The sequence below is a fragment of the Poecilia latipinna genome, unplaced genomic scaffold, assembly GCF_001443285.1.
Source record: "Poecilia latipinna isolate Pla-1442-1.1 unplaced genomic scaffold, P_latipinna-1.0 Scaffold1851, whole genome shotgun sequence".
Lineage (NCBI taxonomy): Eukaryota > Metazoa > Chordata > Actinopteri > Cyprinodontiformes > Poeciliidae > Poecilia > Poecilia latipinna.
This window is the reverse complement of record NW_015114467.1, coordinates 6,105-20,572: the sequence shown is the minus strand read 5'-3', so window position 1 is coordinate 20,572 and position 14,468 is coordinate 6,105. Positions and strand designations below refer to the sequence as shown.

The 14,468-nt window shown below is 38.2% G+C and overlaps 3 protein-coding genes across 4 annotated transcripts in view; 1 reads left to right on the top strand and 2 right to left on the bottom strand.

The window, feature by feature from the left end:
• The window catches only part of LOC106934741 (uncharacterized), an 11,859-nt gene extending 9,062 nt beyond the window's left edge, over positions 1–2,797 (top strand). Inside the window, exons 2-5 of the mRNA XM_015014828.1 lie at positions 315–572; positions 686–934; positions 1,317–1,457; positions 2,168–2,797. Coding sequence (XP_014870314.1) covers positions 315–572; positions 686–934; positions 1,317–1,457; positions 2,168–2,223 — 704 coding nt within the window. The 3' untranslated portion in view covers positions 2,224–2,797. The remainder of the gene's footprint in view (positions 1–314; positions 573–685; positions 935–1,316; positions 1,458–2,167) is intronic.
• An 822-nt stretch (positions 2,798–3,619) lies between these two features.
• Positions 3,620–13,897, bottom strand: LOC106934731 (tripartite motif-containing protein 16-like). Of its 2 annotated transcripts, XR_001421753.1 has the most exons (3): positions 13,861–13,897; positions 11,580–13,653; positions 3,620–3,663 (listed from the first exon to the last, which is right to left on the bottom strand). XR_001421753.1 is itself a non-coding variant. In XM_015014819.1 (2 exons), the coding sequence occupies exon 2, from the start codon at positions 13,380–13,382 to the stop codon at positions 11,730–11,732; it is 1,653 nt and encodes a 550-aa protein (XP_014870305.1). In that variant the 5' UTR covers positions 13,383–13,653; positions 13,861–13,897; the 3' UTR covers positions 11,382–11,729. The 2 variants fall into 2 exon arrangements, 1 of the variants encoding a protein (XP_014870305.1); XM_015014819.1 differs by lacking the exon at positions 3,620–3,663 and having other exon boundaries at positions 11,382–13,653.
• On the bottom strand, positions 3,794–5,855 carry LOC106934730 (E3 ubiquitin/ISG15 ligase TRIM25-like). Its single transcript, XM_015014818.1, has one exon. The coding sequence runs from the start codon at positions 5,731–5,733 to the stop codon at positions 3,823–3,825; it is 1,911 nt and encodes a 636-aa protein (XP_014870304.1). The 5' UTR covers positions 5,734–5,855; the 3' UTR covers positions 3,794–3,822.
• Positions 13,898–14,468: the final 571 nt, after the last annotated feature.

Below are 14,468 nucleotides of genomic sequence, written 5' to 3'. Positions count from 1 at the left end.
TACCGTATACTCATTAGAGCAGATGCTGCCCCTATTCATCTTACTTAGTTTATGTCCAGCTTGTCAACATAGATTTAAAATGTTTAAACCAGGTCTTTTTGGGAGAGGAGCATTTCCTGACGTTGAAGTTGGCTACCTGCTCCTTTGTGGCTGAGGTCCAGTTCCTCTAATCATCTTTCCCCTTTTCATTTATCATTGTTGGGATCATTCCATTGTCATCCACTGCTATACCATAACAAACCACCTCCAGGAGTCTTGTACTCTGACAGAAACAGTGTGTTTAAAAGTCCTGTTCTGTAATTACCTCCCTCCAGCCACGCTGAGTGTCACTCCGCACCGATCCCAGTTCTTCCAGTATGACCGCATCACTCTGACCTGTGTGGCAAACTCCGGCAGTTGGACAGTGAAGAGGACAGTTTCCAGCATCGCTGGTCAGGAATGTCAGCACGGCTGGGCCATCCCCAGCAACTCTTCCTGCACCATTGAGGACGCCTACCCAGAGGACTCTGGGGAGTACTGGTGTGAATCTCAGGGAGGAGGATGCAGCAACAGGGTCAACATCACCGTAACTGGTAACAGCCAATGGGCTTGATCCATTTTACAGTTTAAATACCTAGGTAGAGCTAAATTAGTGATTGTCACAAAGCAAACATTTCCTTAACATGGTGATTAATGTACATTCTAGCTAACAGTGTGATCCTGGAGAGCCCACCGCATCCTGTTGAGGAGGGAGAAAATGTTACTCTACGTTGTTTCTACAAAGAAGACAGCAATGATGAATCCACATCAGATTTCTCTGCTTATTTCTATAAAGATGATGTTTTCATTGGGAGGAAGATCCCAGCGGAGCTCACTCTGAAAGCAGAGGAAGGTTTCTACAAGTGTCAACATCCTTCTGGAAGAGAATCACAACAGAGCTGGTTGGCAGTGAAAGGTGAGGATGTGCTCATATATTTGCTTCAAACCAAGTTTTCATTTAATTACATAAATATTGGGAACTCATTGAGAGCTGTAAAAAAACTCTTATCAGGCCTAAAAAAAATGGCCAAGGCAGCAAAACGATGCCCATCAAACATTGAGTTGGTTTTAGTATAAAGGGTGCTTCATAAATAAGATTGATTGATTGATTGATTGATTGATTGATTGATTGATTGATTGATTGATTGATTGATTGATTGATTGATTGATTGATTGATTGATTGCCTTAAAACATGTTTTCAAAAACTTTATGATGGTTTTAAAATATCATTAGACATCTGAAAGTATTCATATTTTGATATTTAAAGCTAAAATGTTATATTTTTGTTTCTTCTCAGCTAAAAATCAACCAACAGATTTTCCTCCCACTTCTCCTCCTGTCATATTTTGGCCCAGATTAATATGTGGCTCTGTGCTCTTCATCTTCTACACCTTCATCCTCATCTTGTGTATACACATATACAGGAAATGGGCTCCAGGTAAGATCACCTGATGGTGAAATAACAGTTGGTGAATTAATTGCACTTACCAAATAGCTTTTTTGACTGATAAGAAATACATTTATATGATCTATTATGACTCAGCAATTTGCACTCTATATTAATTTGATTCAGCAAAGACCCTTTGGGTTTTGTGTGAAGGAATGAATATATGGAAAAGCCCCTCAGGACCACTGTAAGGTATGGTAGAGGATCAGTGATGCTGTGGGACCGCTCTTCTTCCAGAGGTTCTGAGCATTGTTCAAATCCATGGCATCAGAAACTCTCTGAAATACCAAGACATTTTAAATCAAAATTTAATGGATGTGGTCAGAAAACTGAAAATAGATCCTCATTCATTCTCTGAGCAGAATAATGGTCCAAAACATCAAAACAGAAACAGTTCACGAGATAAAAACCCAACATGGATCCATGATAATCTTCCTCCTACAAACGTATATAAGTTTCTACGTTTTTCTTAAAAAAAAAAAAAAAAAACGATCACAATGACAATATTCAGACCAATGTTTTGTAAACTAGAGAGGGCTCTCTGGCACCATCTAGTGTTCACGATGCAAAAGAGAATATGTGTTTTTTTATTAAGATAAATAAATAAATAAATAAATAAATAAATAAATAAATAAATAAATAAATAAATAAATAAATAAATAAATGCATGGTCAGTGATTGTTTCTGTGTTTTTCCTGCAGTTCGAGTTGATAACAGAACAAATGCTGGTGATGATGGAGAAAAGAGAAGACGATGAGGAAGAAGTGGAGAAATCAATGTAAACAATTAGTCCTGTTTATGAGTTAAACAGTTATATAGAGACCAAGTTATTCATCTGTTTATCTCAATATAGATTTATCAATTTATTGTCATTTCTTTGGAAACATTTGATTTTCCTCTGTACTGAATATCACTTCATCTATAAATTGCTCTTTTCCCAGCATTAAACATGACATTCATAATTCCTGCTACTTGATATGTTTTTCCTTTAACCAGAAGGAAAAACTAGAAGGTGAAGGTAAATCTAGATTTACCAGATTTGCCGTCTGGTAAATCTAAATCAATAAGCAAAGTTCAAATGTGGAGTTTCTGAAGGCTTAATTATTGAGCTACATTTGTTTAGCATTTATGATGACACCAGTTTAGATTATGTTGTACCTATGATAACAGATTAATGTAAAAAAAAAAAATCAGGCAGGTGTGTATTTTTGTTGAAAACTGTTGAACTTGACTGATGCCATTTTTAATAGTGTTTATAATTTATTGGTCTATTTTGAATTAAGCTCTTATGTATTTGAACATTTGATGCCTTTGTTTAGCTAGTTGGTTCAGCTGTGGCCATTTGAAATGAAAATTAATGAAAAAAAATTATATTTTTTGTAAAAATAAATAGATACATAATAATAATAATAATAATAATAATAATAATAAATGAAAGAGAGAGAAAATAAATGTCTACAATTCATAAATCAAAGTGTGAAATTGATATTGTGTCAATCTTTGTTCAGTACGTGGTTTTGATAATTATGGATCACATTTTATTTTAATGTTTAATCGAGTCTAAAAACACAAACTCCATGATTTCAGCATTTCTTCTGCTGAGGAACACTGTCGTATTTGTCGCCATCTGGTGGCCATCTTTCAGGTTGCACCACACTTTTGTCAGCCAGAGCTAGGAAAGCCTTGTACAGTCAGTGTTTGTTGTGTCTTTTTAGGACCACAGGAGGTTCAGGACTCCTGCCATCTGCAGGCAGAAAACAAATCTCAACTTAAAGTAACAAAAACTCTGATTACTCACTTTGTTCTCACCTGAAAACCACAACTGCTTATGATATTTGGAAATGTTACTGACATATAATAAAATCAAATAAAACACAAACAAAATACAAAATAAGATGCAGTCATTTGATATTCAAACAATGAGTCAACTTTATTTAGATATTTATGTAAAACTAAACAGAGCTTAAAATCAGAGTCACAAGACGTCTATTGACACAGTTTGATCCAGAATCTGATATTTGTCCAATAAATAATGACTGACGTCCTTATGTGATGATTGATGATGATAATCACAGTTTACAACAACATTTGGTCTGACAAAGCAATAAATGTAATTAGTTAGCTGAATAAAAATCCTCCTGTGGAGTGATATCCTCCATTGCAGATCAGAAACAGGAAGGGGCAGCACCCAAACAAACTCCAACAATACAAAACAACAAGATGATAAAATAGCTTCATAAAGACATTTGATCTCTGGACACAGAAGAAATGACAACAATGATCTCTCCAAAACAACAATGAAAAAAAAAAGGAACTGAAACTAAAATAGACCAACTGGACCTCAAATCACTGCTGACTATTCAGGTTTAATGAACTCAGCAGAGGATCCATCAGGACAGGAAAATGAAAAGTAAACTCTAATCACAGCATATGGAGGCTGAGTGAATCTGGTCTGGACTCTGTGGAGGAGAGTCATGGTTTTAGAGACGCTGTAGAAAGACAGAATACCTGCTGTCTGATCCAGATAAACTCCTATTCTGGAGGAAACTGGACGTGCTAATGGAGTTTTAATGTTGTTGTGATGAAATGTGTAACTGTTTCTGTCATAATATAACGACCAGGATTGGTCATTGGATCCCAGTCTTTCTGTTCTGCTGATGTTCTTGTATGAAACGGCTACAGCTCCTCCTCCTCTCCACTCCACCTCCCAGTAGCAACATTCAGTCAGACTCTCTGTACTCAGAACCTGATAACATAAACCATCAAATCTGTCTGGATGGTCAGGATAAGACTGTTCATGGTTCACAAATGTTACCTTTCTCTTCCCCTCAGATAATAATAGAAATCTGTTTAAGGTGTTTGGATCCAGAGTGATTATTTGTGAAAATTTTAAGAATCCATCTCTGGTCTTTGGTTCTGGTTCTGGTTTTGATTCTAAATCACCGACTTTAATGGATCTTAGTGAATTTTTTCTCCATGTGTCTCCCGGGAGGTCCTGTGTTTTGTCTCTGACCTCTGACACAGCTGCTGTGACGTCGTTAAAGTTTTCCTGGGGTTGAATCTCAGATAATAACAGCTTCTTGTGTTCTGTGTTAATAATATCCAGAGTGATTTCTTGGGAATATTTTAAGAATCCATCTCTGGTCTTTGGTTCTGGTTCTGACAGAAGAACATTCACATCAGTGACCATCAGTGAGATGTTTGTCCATGGGTCTTTCAGGACGTCCTGTAGTTTGTCTCTGAGCTCTGTCACGGCTGCTGTCACGTCCTCAAAGTGTCTCAGAGGACAGATCTTCACTCTGGATGAGTGTTTAGACCTACTGAGTGCTGGCAGTGAGGGGTAGTTGAGGAGAAACTGGTTGTGATCCTCTGTGATTGAGAGCTGCTCCAGCTCAGCGTCTTTCCTCTTCAGCTCAGTGATCTCCTGCTCCAGCTTCTCCTGAACATCTTTGACTCGACTCACTTCAGTTTCCTGCTGGGATCTGATCTGCTGCTTCACATCAGAGCTTCTTTTCTGGAGGAGACGGATCAGCTCAGTGAAGATCTTCTCACTGTCCTCCACTGCTTTATCAGCAGAGACATTGATGGCCTCCACCTCCTGTTGCAGCAGCTTCACATCTTTCTCTTGGTCCTGGATTCTCTGATGGATTTGTTGTCGACTCTCCTGGAGCTTCTTCTGCTTCTCAGCTCTTTCTGCTGCAGCTGGGACTGTTTCATGGCCTTTATGTTCATCCATAGTGCAGAGAAAAAAGATACACTGCTGATCAGTACGACAGAAGATCTTCATCGCCTCATCATGACGAGAGCAGATGCTCTGCTGGAGGTTCTTGGAGGGATTCACCAGCTTGTGTTTTTTAAAAGCAGATAATTGATAATGAGGCTGGAGATGATTCTCACAATAAGTAATGAAACAGACCAGACAGGACTTAGCAGCTTTCATCTTCCTCCCAGTGCAGACATCACAGGCCACATCTTCAGGTCCAGCATAGCAGTGATCAGCTGGAGCAGCTAGGAGTCCAGTTTTCTTCAGATCCTCCACCAACTCAGCTAACATGAAGTTTTTCTCTAGGTTAGGCCTCGGTTTGAACTCTTTCCTGCACTGAGGGCAGCTGTGGATTTCCGTCGGATCTTCTCCATCCCAGTGATCTTTAATACAGTTCATACAGTAGCTGTGTCCACAGGGAATAGTCACCGGATCCTTCAGTAGATCCAAACAGATGGAACAGGAATATTTACCTGAATCTATCTTATTTCCTCTCTCAGCCATCTCACTTCTCAACAACACTGAATGTCTCTAGTTCCTCTTTCTCCCATAGATGTGTCCCAAAAGAAGCCAAGCCAAGAAACCAGGTTGCTATTGATCTTCAGCAGTTTGTCTGATCAGCTCAGTGATTCTACCGATCCTGAAGATTTCAGAAGAGTGAAACAGGATGAACCAGAAATGCAGCGGCAGAGCTGAACTTTGTGTTCAATAGATGGGAGGAGCTTCACAGCTGTTAATGTTTTTGGGCGGGGCAAAGTAAATATTTCAGATTTCTTGCATTTCTCACTTCACTTTCTGGTTTTAAACTTTTTTAATTTGCTGACTTTGGCCTCCAGTTGTATGGAGAACCAAAACTGACATGATAAAAGCGTAAATATATATTTAGTTTTTCCTTGTCCTTACACATATGTTTCTGTCAAGAAACTTATATATTTTCTTTTTCATTTCCCCTAAACATGCCTTATTGTCAAGAAAAGTTGATATTTTATTTTGTCTTTTCCTTATACAAGCCCTTCTTCTTTTGTCATTGTTTCCTCTCCTTTATCCATTTCTCCTTTTTCCATTTCTTCTTTTTCTACTTCTCTTATTTCTACTTCTCCTTTTTCTACTTGTTCTTTTCTACTTCTTTCTTCTCTCTTTCTACTTCTCCTGTGTTTACTTTTTCGTCTGAATCGTTATGTTAATGAGGAGAGCTGCCTTCTATGTCTCCTATTGGCCAATAGACCTTTGGAACCAACGTCACTGCGTCAGACGCTGTGGGGCGTTTAGGTGCAGTCACTCGGTGCCATCTTTGCAGGCCACAGACCAAAACAAACTTTATACCTGTGGTTTTATTGTGTTACCAACTGCAGTGAAGTTAGTTTCGAGTTGGATATTCAATATTCCAATATCTGTCAAGCAAGTCACATTTAGTTCAAGGTTGATTTGATTTATGAACGCTAATTTCAGCCAGCCGTTCTCTAGCTAGGACAAGGAAAAACTAAACATATAATTATATAATTATGCTTTTATTTGTTATTATGTCAGTTTTGGTTCTCTATACAGTAGACCATAATCAGTGTTACATTAATTTATATATTATTTTGTATGAGCAGATTTACCAACTCTACAATAGTAAAATATTTGCTATGCAGCAAAGATATGTTAGTAAATTATTTACTTGAGAAAGTTTTTTACATTTGGAAGCTCTGAATTTCATAAAAAAATATTGTGTGAAGAGATTAAATTAGCTGTTTTATTATTAATAAAAACAGAATAATAATGGTGGTTTTATTAATATTATTGTAACAGATGTATTCAACAGCTGTGCAAACAATGTCAGGTTTTCTGAAGCTGATGCCTCCAAACATTATGAGACCCTGACTGTGTCCTTCCACCCCCATTGTCTTCCTCAGGAGATCAGACTGTCCTGGTTTATGTGCCTGGACCAGACTACACTTTAACAGCTGAGTTCAGAACTGAAGGATACAATAAGATACAACATTACTTCAGGGAAAGCCAGGCTGCTCTAATGGGGGATTTTAACAGATGTGACGTTTCCATTCTTCTCCCAAACCTTGAACAATATGTGACATGTCCAACACAGAGATAAAATCCTGGATAAATGTGTTGATGTTTACATGTGCAGGTGCTGTCCACCTCTCATCTGAATTACATAGAATATGGAAAACATTAACTTAAAACTTGAAATAACAGGAAATATTACAAGATTGAAGAGTTTTTCAAGCAACAGTGGGAAGCAAGCAGGAGTACCCCTTTTCTCTTTCCGTGACTCCTGAACTTTACAGGGCGCTGAATATTGTCTGTCAGGTCGTTGAAGGGGAAGAAGGAGTAAATGTGCTGTTGGAACTAGACTCTGTGTTTTACAGCTTTGACTGGTTATACTGTTTTCTTTGTCCCAGAAAATTTTATTGTTTCTGTCTGCAATTATTCAAGTTGTTCAGATATTCAGTTCAGAAACCATTCAGGAAACAATGATACGACAACAAAGTTTAGTATGTTAGTCAATAATACAATATCTAGAAATAACAACAACAAAACCCTGTTTTACAAAAAAACTGCTTTCTTCATGTGTTGAATGAGCTCCAGATCAATAACCTTTAACCTGGTTTCTCTGTCTTACACTGCCATCTGGTGTTCATTTGCAGATACTAAAAAAACTTTACAAAACAGTCTGCTCATTTATATTATAGTAAAAAAGATCAGTAAAGTTCAGCTTTACTAAATCCAGACATTTAACAGTAAAGTTTTTTCTTTTCTTTTTTTTAGCATAAATTAGTAATTGTTTTCTTAATGTGATCCATATTCCACTATATAAAATTCTGAAACAATATAACACCTTCTATGCTAGATTTTTTTTTTTTTTTAAATACTGGATTAAATGTTAGATTAAAGATAACTGTTAAAGTATTAGGTCGTAATACGGTGGCCACCGTATGGTAAAGTGTGAATGACTACAACAAAACAGAAATCTAATTTCACAAAAATGGGATTTGGGTCACTTCAGGCAGCAGTGTGAACGGAGCGTCCTACGTACGACTCCCGGGCCGGAACCGGCTAAATGCATTATCATGAAAAAATATATGCCTCGTTTAATCTGCAGTTCCTATACTGTCCACGGGGAGGCGCTGTGTTTTATTCAGAGCAGACAACATGATGCCACACTGCATCGGAACCAACAGCAGATGGCAGCACTGAGCTTCAGGTGCTGTAAACAAGTTTGATTCTATCGCTTTACCAGCTTTTTATTGTGGCTTTGGCAACCTCATATTTCTCGGGCATGTCATGTCTGTAAGTTTTTCTATATACATTTTATGCATCAACCAATGTACTTATGTCAAACGTCTGTTTAAAACAGCTGACACTTAAGATGTTCAATGTGTGAAGCCAGATAATTTGTTCAAACTGCTTCCCAGACGTGGAAAATTGATTTAAAATCATTTCTTAATTTTGATCAGTTTGATGTATTTTGTGATGCAGGACAGTGTTTTTAAGTTCCAAAAATTGTGAATACATATTTTTGCAACATTGTACGATCACTGTGATCAGTTCTTGTGCCTAATGCACTTAAATAAATGTTTAACTGAGTAAAAGTATTGTTAAAATTGCAGACACTTTTCTTAAAAACTCTGAGGTTATTCGTAATATATTCTGTAAAAGTGAAATTCGTTTAATATAAAAATCAACAACAAGTCCACTTTTATTGGTTTTATTCAATCTTGCGATGAGTTTACTTGTGTGGCCCCCTGCAGATCAGATTAAGCTGCAAAATGAGTTTCTTTAGTTCCCTTCCACTGAGCCAGGTGTGTGGAATGAAGATTGTTCGTTGTTTCGTGGCTGGTATGGAGAATTTCTCACAACAATATGTCGCTCTTTGCTGCTGTTCTCCACCAGAGACGTCTGAGGATTTGTTTTTTCCTGTCTTCTCATCCTCCTAACTCTGGTTCAGCACTAAATATAAATATGAGTTTTCCTTCTCGCCTCTGTGTGTGTCCCAGTTTTATCCCAGAGGATGAAACAGCTAAAGTTTACAGAATAAAATCTTGTAATACCTTTAAAGATAGACTTAAAAATCAAAGGACAAAAGAAAAAAAGTTTCAATTACATTTATTTTAAAATTGTTGTTTGTAGTAAGAAATGTCACAAAGGTGGTTATCAATGAATAAATGTTAACAAATGATAGTTACAATGCAGAATACATGTACTGAAACTTAAAGTTGTTTTATTACTTTTCAGTTGGAAATTCTTGTTTTGCAATAAAATGAGGTTATTTTCACACATTTTACACATCTGACCCTAATGATAGATCTCTTAAGTATCTGAAAGCAGAGAGCTGTAGTTTCACTTCTGTAAGTCTGTATTTTATTAAATCAGTCGTCTGAAAGTCGTTCTGTCTTACTGAGGATGTTGATGCAAAGGTTACATGTTAGGCTCACAAACAGTTACTTATGATCATCTGCAGCACCATATATTAACATAACTTGGCAATTAGGAATGTTTTATGATAAATCATTTTGCATTCTATGTTCCCTATATGAGGCCTTTTACTTCCTAATTTGATGTATTTGTTCTGTTACAAAAGCAGACATTCCAACTATTGGAATGTCTGCTTTAAATCAAACTTTAAAGCAGTTTAATATTTAAATCAAACTTTTCATTTTTAACAAAAACAAACAAACAAACAAACAAACAAACACTGCAAACAAATCCAGCAAACAGACTCATAACAATAATTTATTAATGCTGCTAGATGCTGCTTCTCTTTCAGGTGTCAGTTGTATTTATGGTCTTTGCATCACACTGGCTACTGACTGAGACCATGGACTCACCTGACTGATGTCTTTCCCTCCTCTCTGTTTTCACATAATGGTTGGATCCCATATCCTCCCCTAGGAAAGAAGTGGGGAAATGTCTCTCTCTCTCTCTCTCTCTCTCTCTCTCTCTCTCTCCCTCTCTCTCTCTCTCTCTCTCTCTCTCTCTCTGCCAAACCGGTCCAACCTGTTGGCGCTTTGACAGGCAAAATATAACTTGCTGTTCTGCAAATACTTTCACTTTAGTCAGAACAAACTGACTGATGCAGCATGGATACGTCTTATTTATGTTTCTGAAAGTGTTAGATCTTAAAAACCCTGAGTTTAGTAACATTATAAATGTGTGACAGTAAACCTCACCTACTGTAATAAAGCCTGAAACGTCTTCAGTTAATGTTCACAGGTGTGTTTAAACACTTATATTGTGTTTGTTTTTCCAGTGAGCCCAAGTTAGACTGACCTACTTTGCCTTTGGTCCTATTTCCTCGCCCCAGGGCTCGTTCACAGGTACATTACACCTGAAGACAAAGTAATTTAAGATCTGATTAAAATGGTTTTACTCAAATCACCTGATGTGACTTAAAAACAGGAACATTTGACATAAAATTCTCTTAAAAAACACATTTAATACAAACAAAAACATAATTCAAACCACATTTAACCATTGGGGAGAAATAAATCAGATAATTAGATACAATTTACAAAAATGACGTGCAATTGAGTTATTGCAGAGCAGTGCATTGCCTTGCAAGATTTGTTATATGTTATATTTGCATATAGCAGTAAAAGTTATTTTTAATGGTAATCTGTGTGATCACTGTCCTGTCACAGATGAAGCTAAATAAAATAAAATATTTGTTTTTTCGTTTTATTTTACTGTATTTGATTTGTTAAATTCAGAAAGGTCACTTTAGGACACAGCTATTCTTATACACTGTATGGTTGAATAGATTCTGTGTCACAGTGGAAAAATCCAAAATTTTTGTTTTTTTCTGCCAACAAGTGATTAAAGCCCATTTCCTGCTCATTGAAATGCAATTTCTGTCTGTAATTACTCTCACAGGGATTATATCATATAGACAAGGTTGGTAAATATATAAAAACATTTTTATTTTGTTGCATAAATTCCCTTTTGTGTTTTCATTTATAGGAATTACATGAATAGGAATGTAAACATCATCAGTGTCAACAAAGGTACGACTGCTACTGTTTCTATGTTAAACTCTGACATGAGGAAGTTTTTCAGTATTTAACACATGACTTTTATTACTGATATAATAATAAAATATAATGAAACAAAACTAAAAAATAAGATCATTGTCCAAAAACAAACCAAGATACAATCTGAGTCACAAGACGAATTTATTGACACATATAGATTTATAATCTGATCTTCTCATCTGTACAGTTATTTGAACAACTTTTGGTCTGACAAAGCAATGAATCTAAATGAAATGAGATTAGGTGAATAAAATTCCTCTTTAGCAGCAATAGCTTTGTGGCTGAACAGAAACAGGAAGGGGCAGCACCCAAACAAACTCCAACATCAACAAAACAAACAAGACAACAAAGTAGCTCCATAAAGACAGCTGATCTCTGGACAGTGAAGAAATTAAAACAATGATTTAGACTAAAACAACTGAAACAAAAATACACATTTTAACCAACTGGACCTCAGATCACTGCTGACTATCTCAGTTTAATGAACTCCACAGAGTCCTTACTAAAGAGAGGTCTAATCCCAGCATACAGAGGCTGAGTGAATCTGGTCTGGACTCTGTGGATCAGAGTCATGGTTTCAGAGACGCTGTAGAAAGACAGAATACCTGCTCTGTGGTCCAGGTACACTCCTATTCTGGAGGAAACTGGACCTGGTACTGGAGTTTTAACTTTGTTGTGATGAAATATGTAGCCGTCTGCAGTACAATTTAATGACCAAGATTTGTCATTGAATCCAAATGGTTCTGCCTTGTTGATGTTCTGGTATGAAACGGCTACTCCAACTCCAGCTCCTCCTCTCATCGCCACCTCCCAGTAACAACGTTCAGTCAGACTCTCTCTGCTCAGGACCTGATTATAAACACTGAATCTGTCCGGATGATCAGGATAAGACTGTTGTTGGTCAGTTGATGTTACTTTTCTGTTTCCCTCAGATAATAACAGCTTATTGTGAGCTGTGTTAGGATCCAGAGTGATTTCTTGAGAATATTTTAAGAATCCATCTCTGGTCTTTGGTTCTGGTTCTGACAGTAGAACATCCACATCATTGACCATCAGTGAGATGTTTCTCCACGTGTCTCTCAGGATGTCCTGTAGTTTGTCTCTGAGCTCTGACACAGCTGCTGTCACGTCCTCAAAGTGTCTCAGAGGACGGATGTTGATGCTGGATGAGTGTGTCGACTCACTGAGTGCTGGCAGTGAGGGGTAGTTGTGGAGAAACTGGGTGTGATCCTCTGTGTGTGAGAGCTGCTCCAGCTCAGCATCTTTCCTCTTCAGCTCAGTGATCTCCTGCTCCAGCTTCTCCTGAACGTCTTTGACTCGACTCACTTCAGTTTCCTGCTGGGATCTGATCTGCTGCTTCACATCAGAGCTTCTTTTCTGGAGGAGACGGATCAGCTCAGTGAAGATCTTCTCACTGTCCTCCACTGCTTTTTCAGCAGAGACATTGATGGCCTTCACCTCCTGTTGAAGCAGCTTCACATCTTTCTCTTGGTCCTGGATTCTCTGCTGGATTTGTTGTTGACACTTCTGGAGCTTCTTCTGCTTCTCAGCTCTTTCTGCTGCAGCTGGGACTGTTTCATGGCCTTTATGTTCATCCATAGTGCAGAGATAACAGATACACTGCTGATCGGGACGACAGAAAATCTCCAACTCCCTATCATGACGAGAGCATTTGCTCTCCTGGAGGTTCTTGGAGGGATTCACCAGCTTGTGCTTTTTTAATGGTGCAGCATCATAGTGAGGCTGGAGATGATTCTCACAAAAAGAAGCTGAACAAGTTAAACAGGACTTGATAGCTTTCATCTTCCTCCCAGTGCAGACATCACAGGCCACATCTTCAGGTCCAGCATAGCAGCGATCAGCTAGAGCAACTCCCATCTTCTTCAGATATTTAATCAACTCATCTATCATGGTGTTTCTCCTTAACCCAGGTCTCTGTTCAAACGTCTCTCTGCACTGGGGACAGATATGGGTTCCACCCTGATCTTCTCCATCCCAGAAGTCTTTAATACAGTTCCTACAGTAACTGTGTCCACAGGGAATAGTCACCGGATCCTTCAGTAGATCCGAACAGATGGAACAAAACAACTTATCTCGGTCTGGTTGATCGTTCTCCGCCATTTCAGCTCTCAGACTGTGTTCGTTTGTCTTCTGCAGAGCAGCAACACCTCTGAGCTCTGATCTACACACCTTTTGTTTCTGCAGGGAATGAGGCTTCGCAGCTGTTGCACTCAGCAATAAACCTCTAGATCTGAAGAGGAGGGAACAGCGATGTGTTGGCAGGATCCAGAGTAGGAGGAGTTATGCAGGAAAAGGTTTGAGGCCATTGTCCTGGCGTGACTAAGCCTGCTTGTTTTCCCAGGTTTTGGTGTAGAGTTACAGGTGGTTGAAACTGAAAGCAGACAATGGTTGACTGTAAAATGTTGAACACAAAAGGGAGGCTGAACATTTTAGCTATGTGGTTGTTTGGGAGTTCAGACTGCTGCTGATACACTGTTTGATTTCATTCACAAACATAAAAATAAGAATAATTAGACTTATGAATAAAAGGTTTAGCCAATAATATCATATGTCTGCTAAATAAAAAATGTGTGCTCACCTGCAGTTGTGGTTTTTGTCATCAGCCTGTGGTTTTGGTTGCATATCTGAGAGAAGTAGACAATAGGGCTATGGTCAGAAAGCACAGTCACTGGAGTTGATGAAGAGCCAACATGCACCTCAAAATGCTGCAAGGCAAAGAGCATCACAAGACTTCATTCCTGTCAAGTCTCCAGTTTTGGCCGAGAAACTGTAGGTTTTTACCCCCCTTTCCCGCCATGTTCCTGTATTAGTATCTTCCCATAAATGTCCCATATTATGGTCTCCCAGCTCTAACTGTAAAATCAGATGGCGGCATTTCCTGTATTCTCAAATCCAAAACTTGACAGGTATTAGAGTTTCTTTTTCAATGGTGGAATAGTTCATCTGCTGAGTTTTAAATTTAGCAGAACAGTAACTCTCAGGACGGCACACTCCATCCTCACCGTCTTGGAATAGCACTGCACCAGCACCTTTATCACAGGCATCCACTCTGGAAGGCCTATGACATCAGGAGCAGCTCTGCAGCCCTGCAGACAAGAGATTTAGCTGCATTGAAAGCCTGTTCACACTCACTGGTCCACACAAAGGACCTGCAGGGCTACACAAAGTGGTAATGGGAGAATCCTC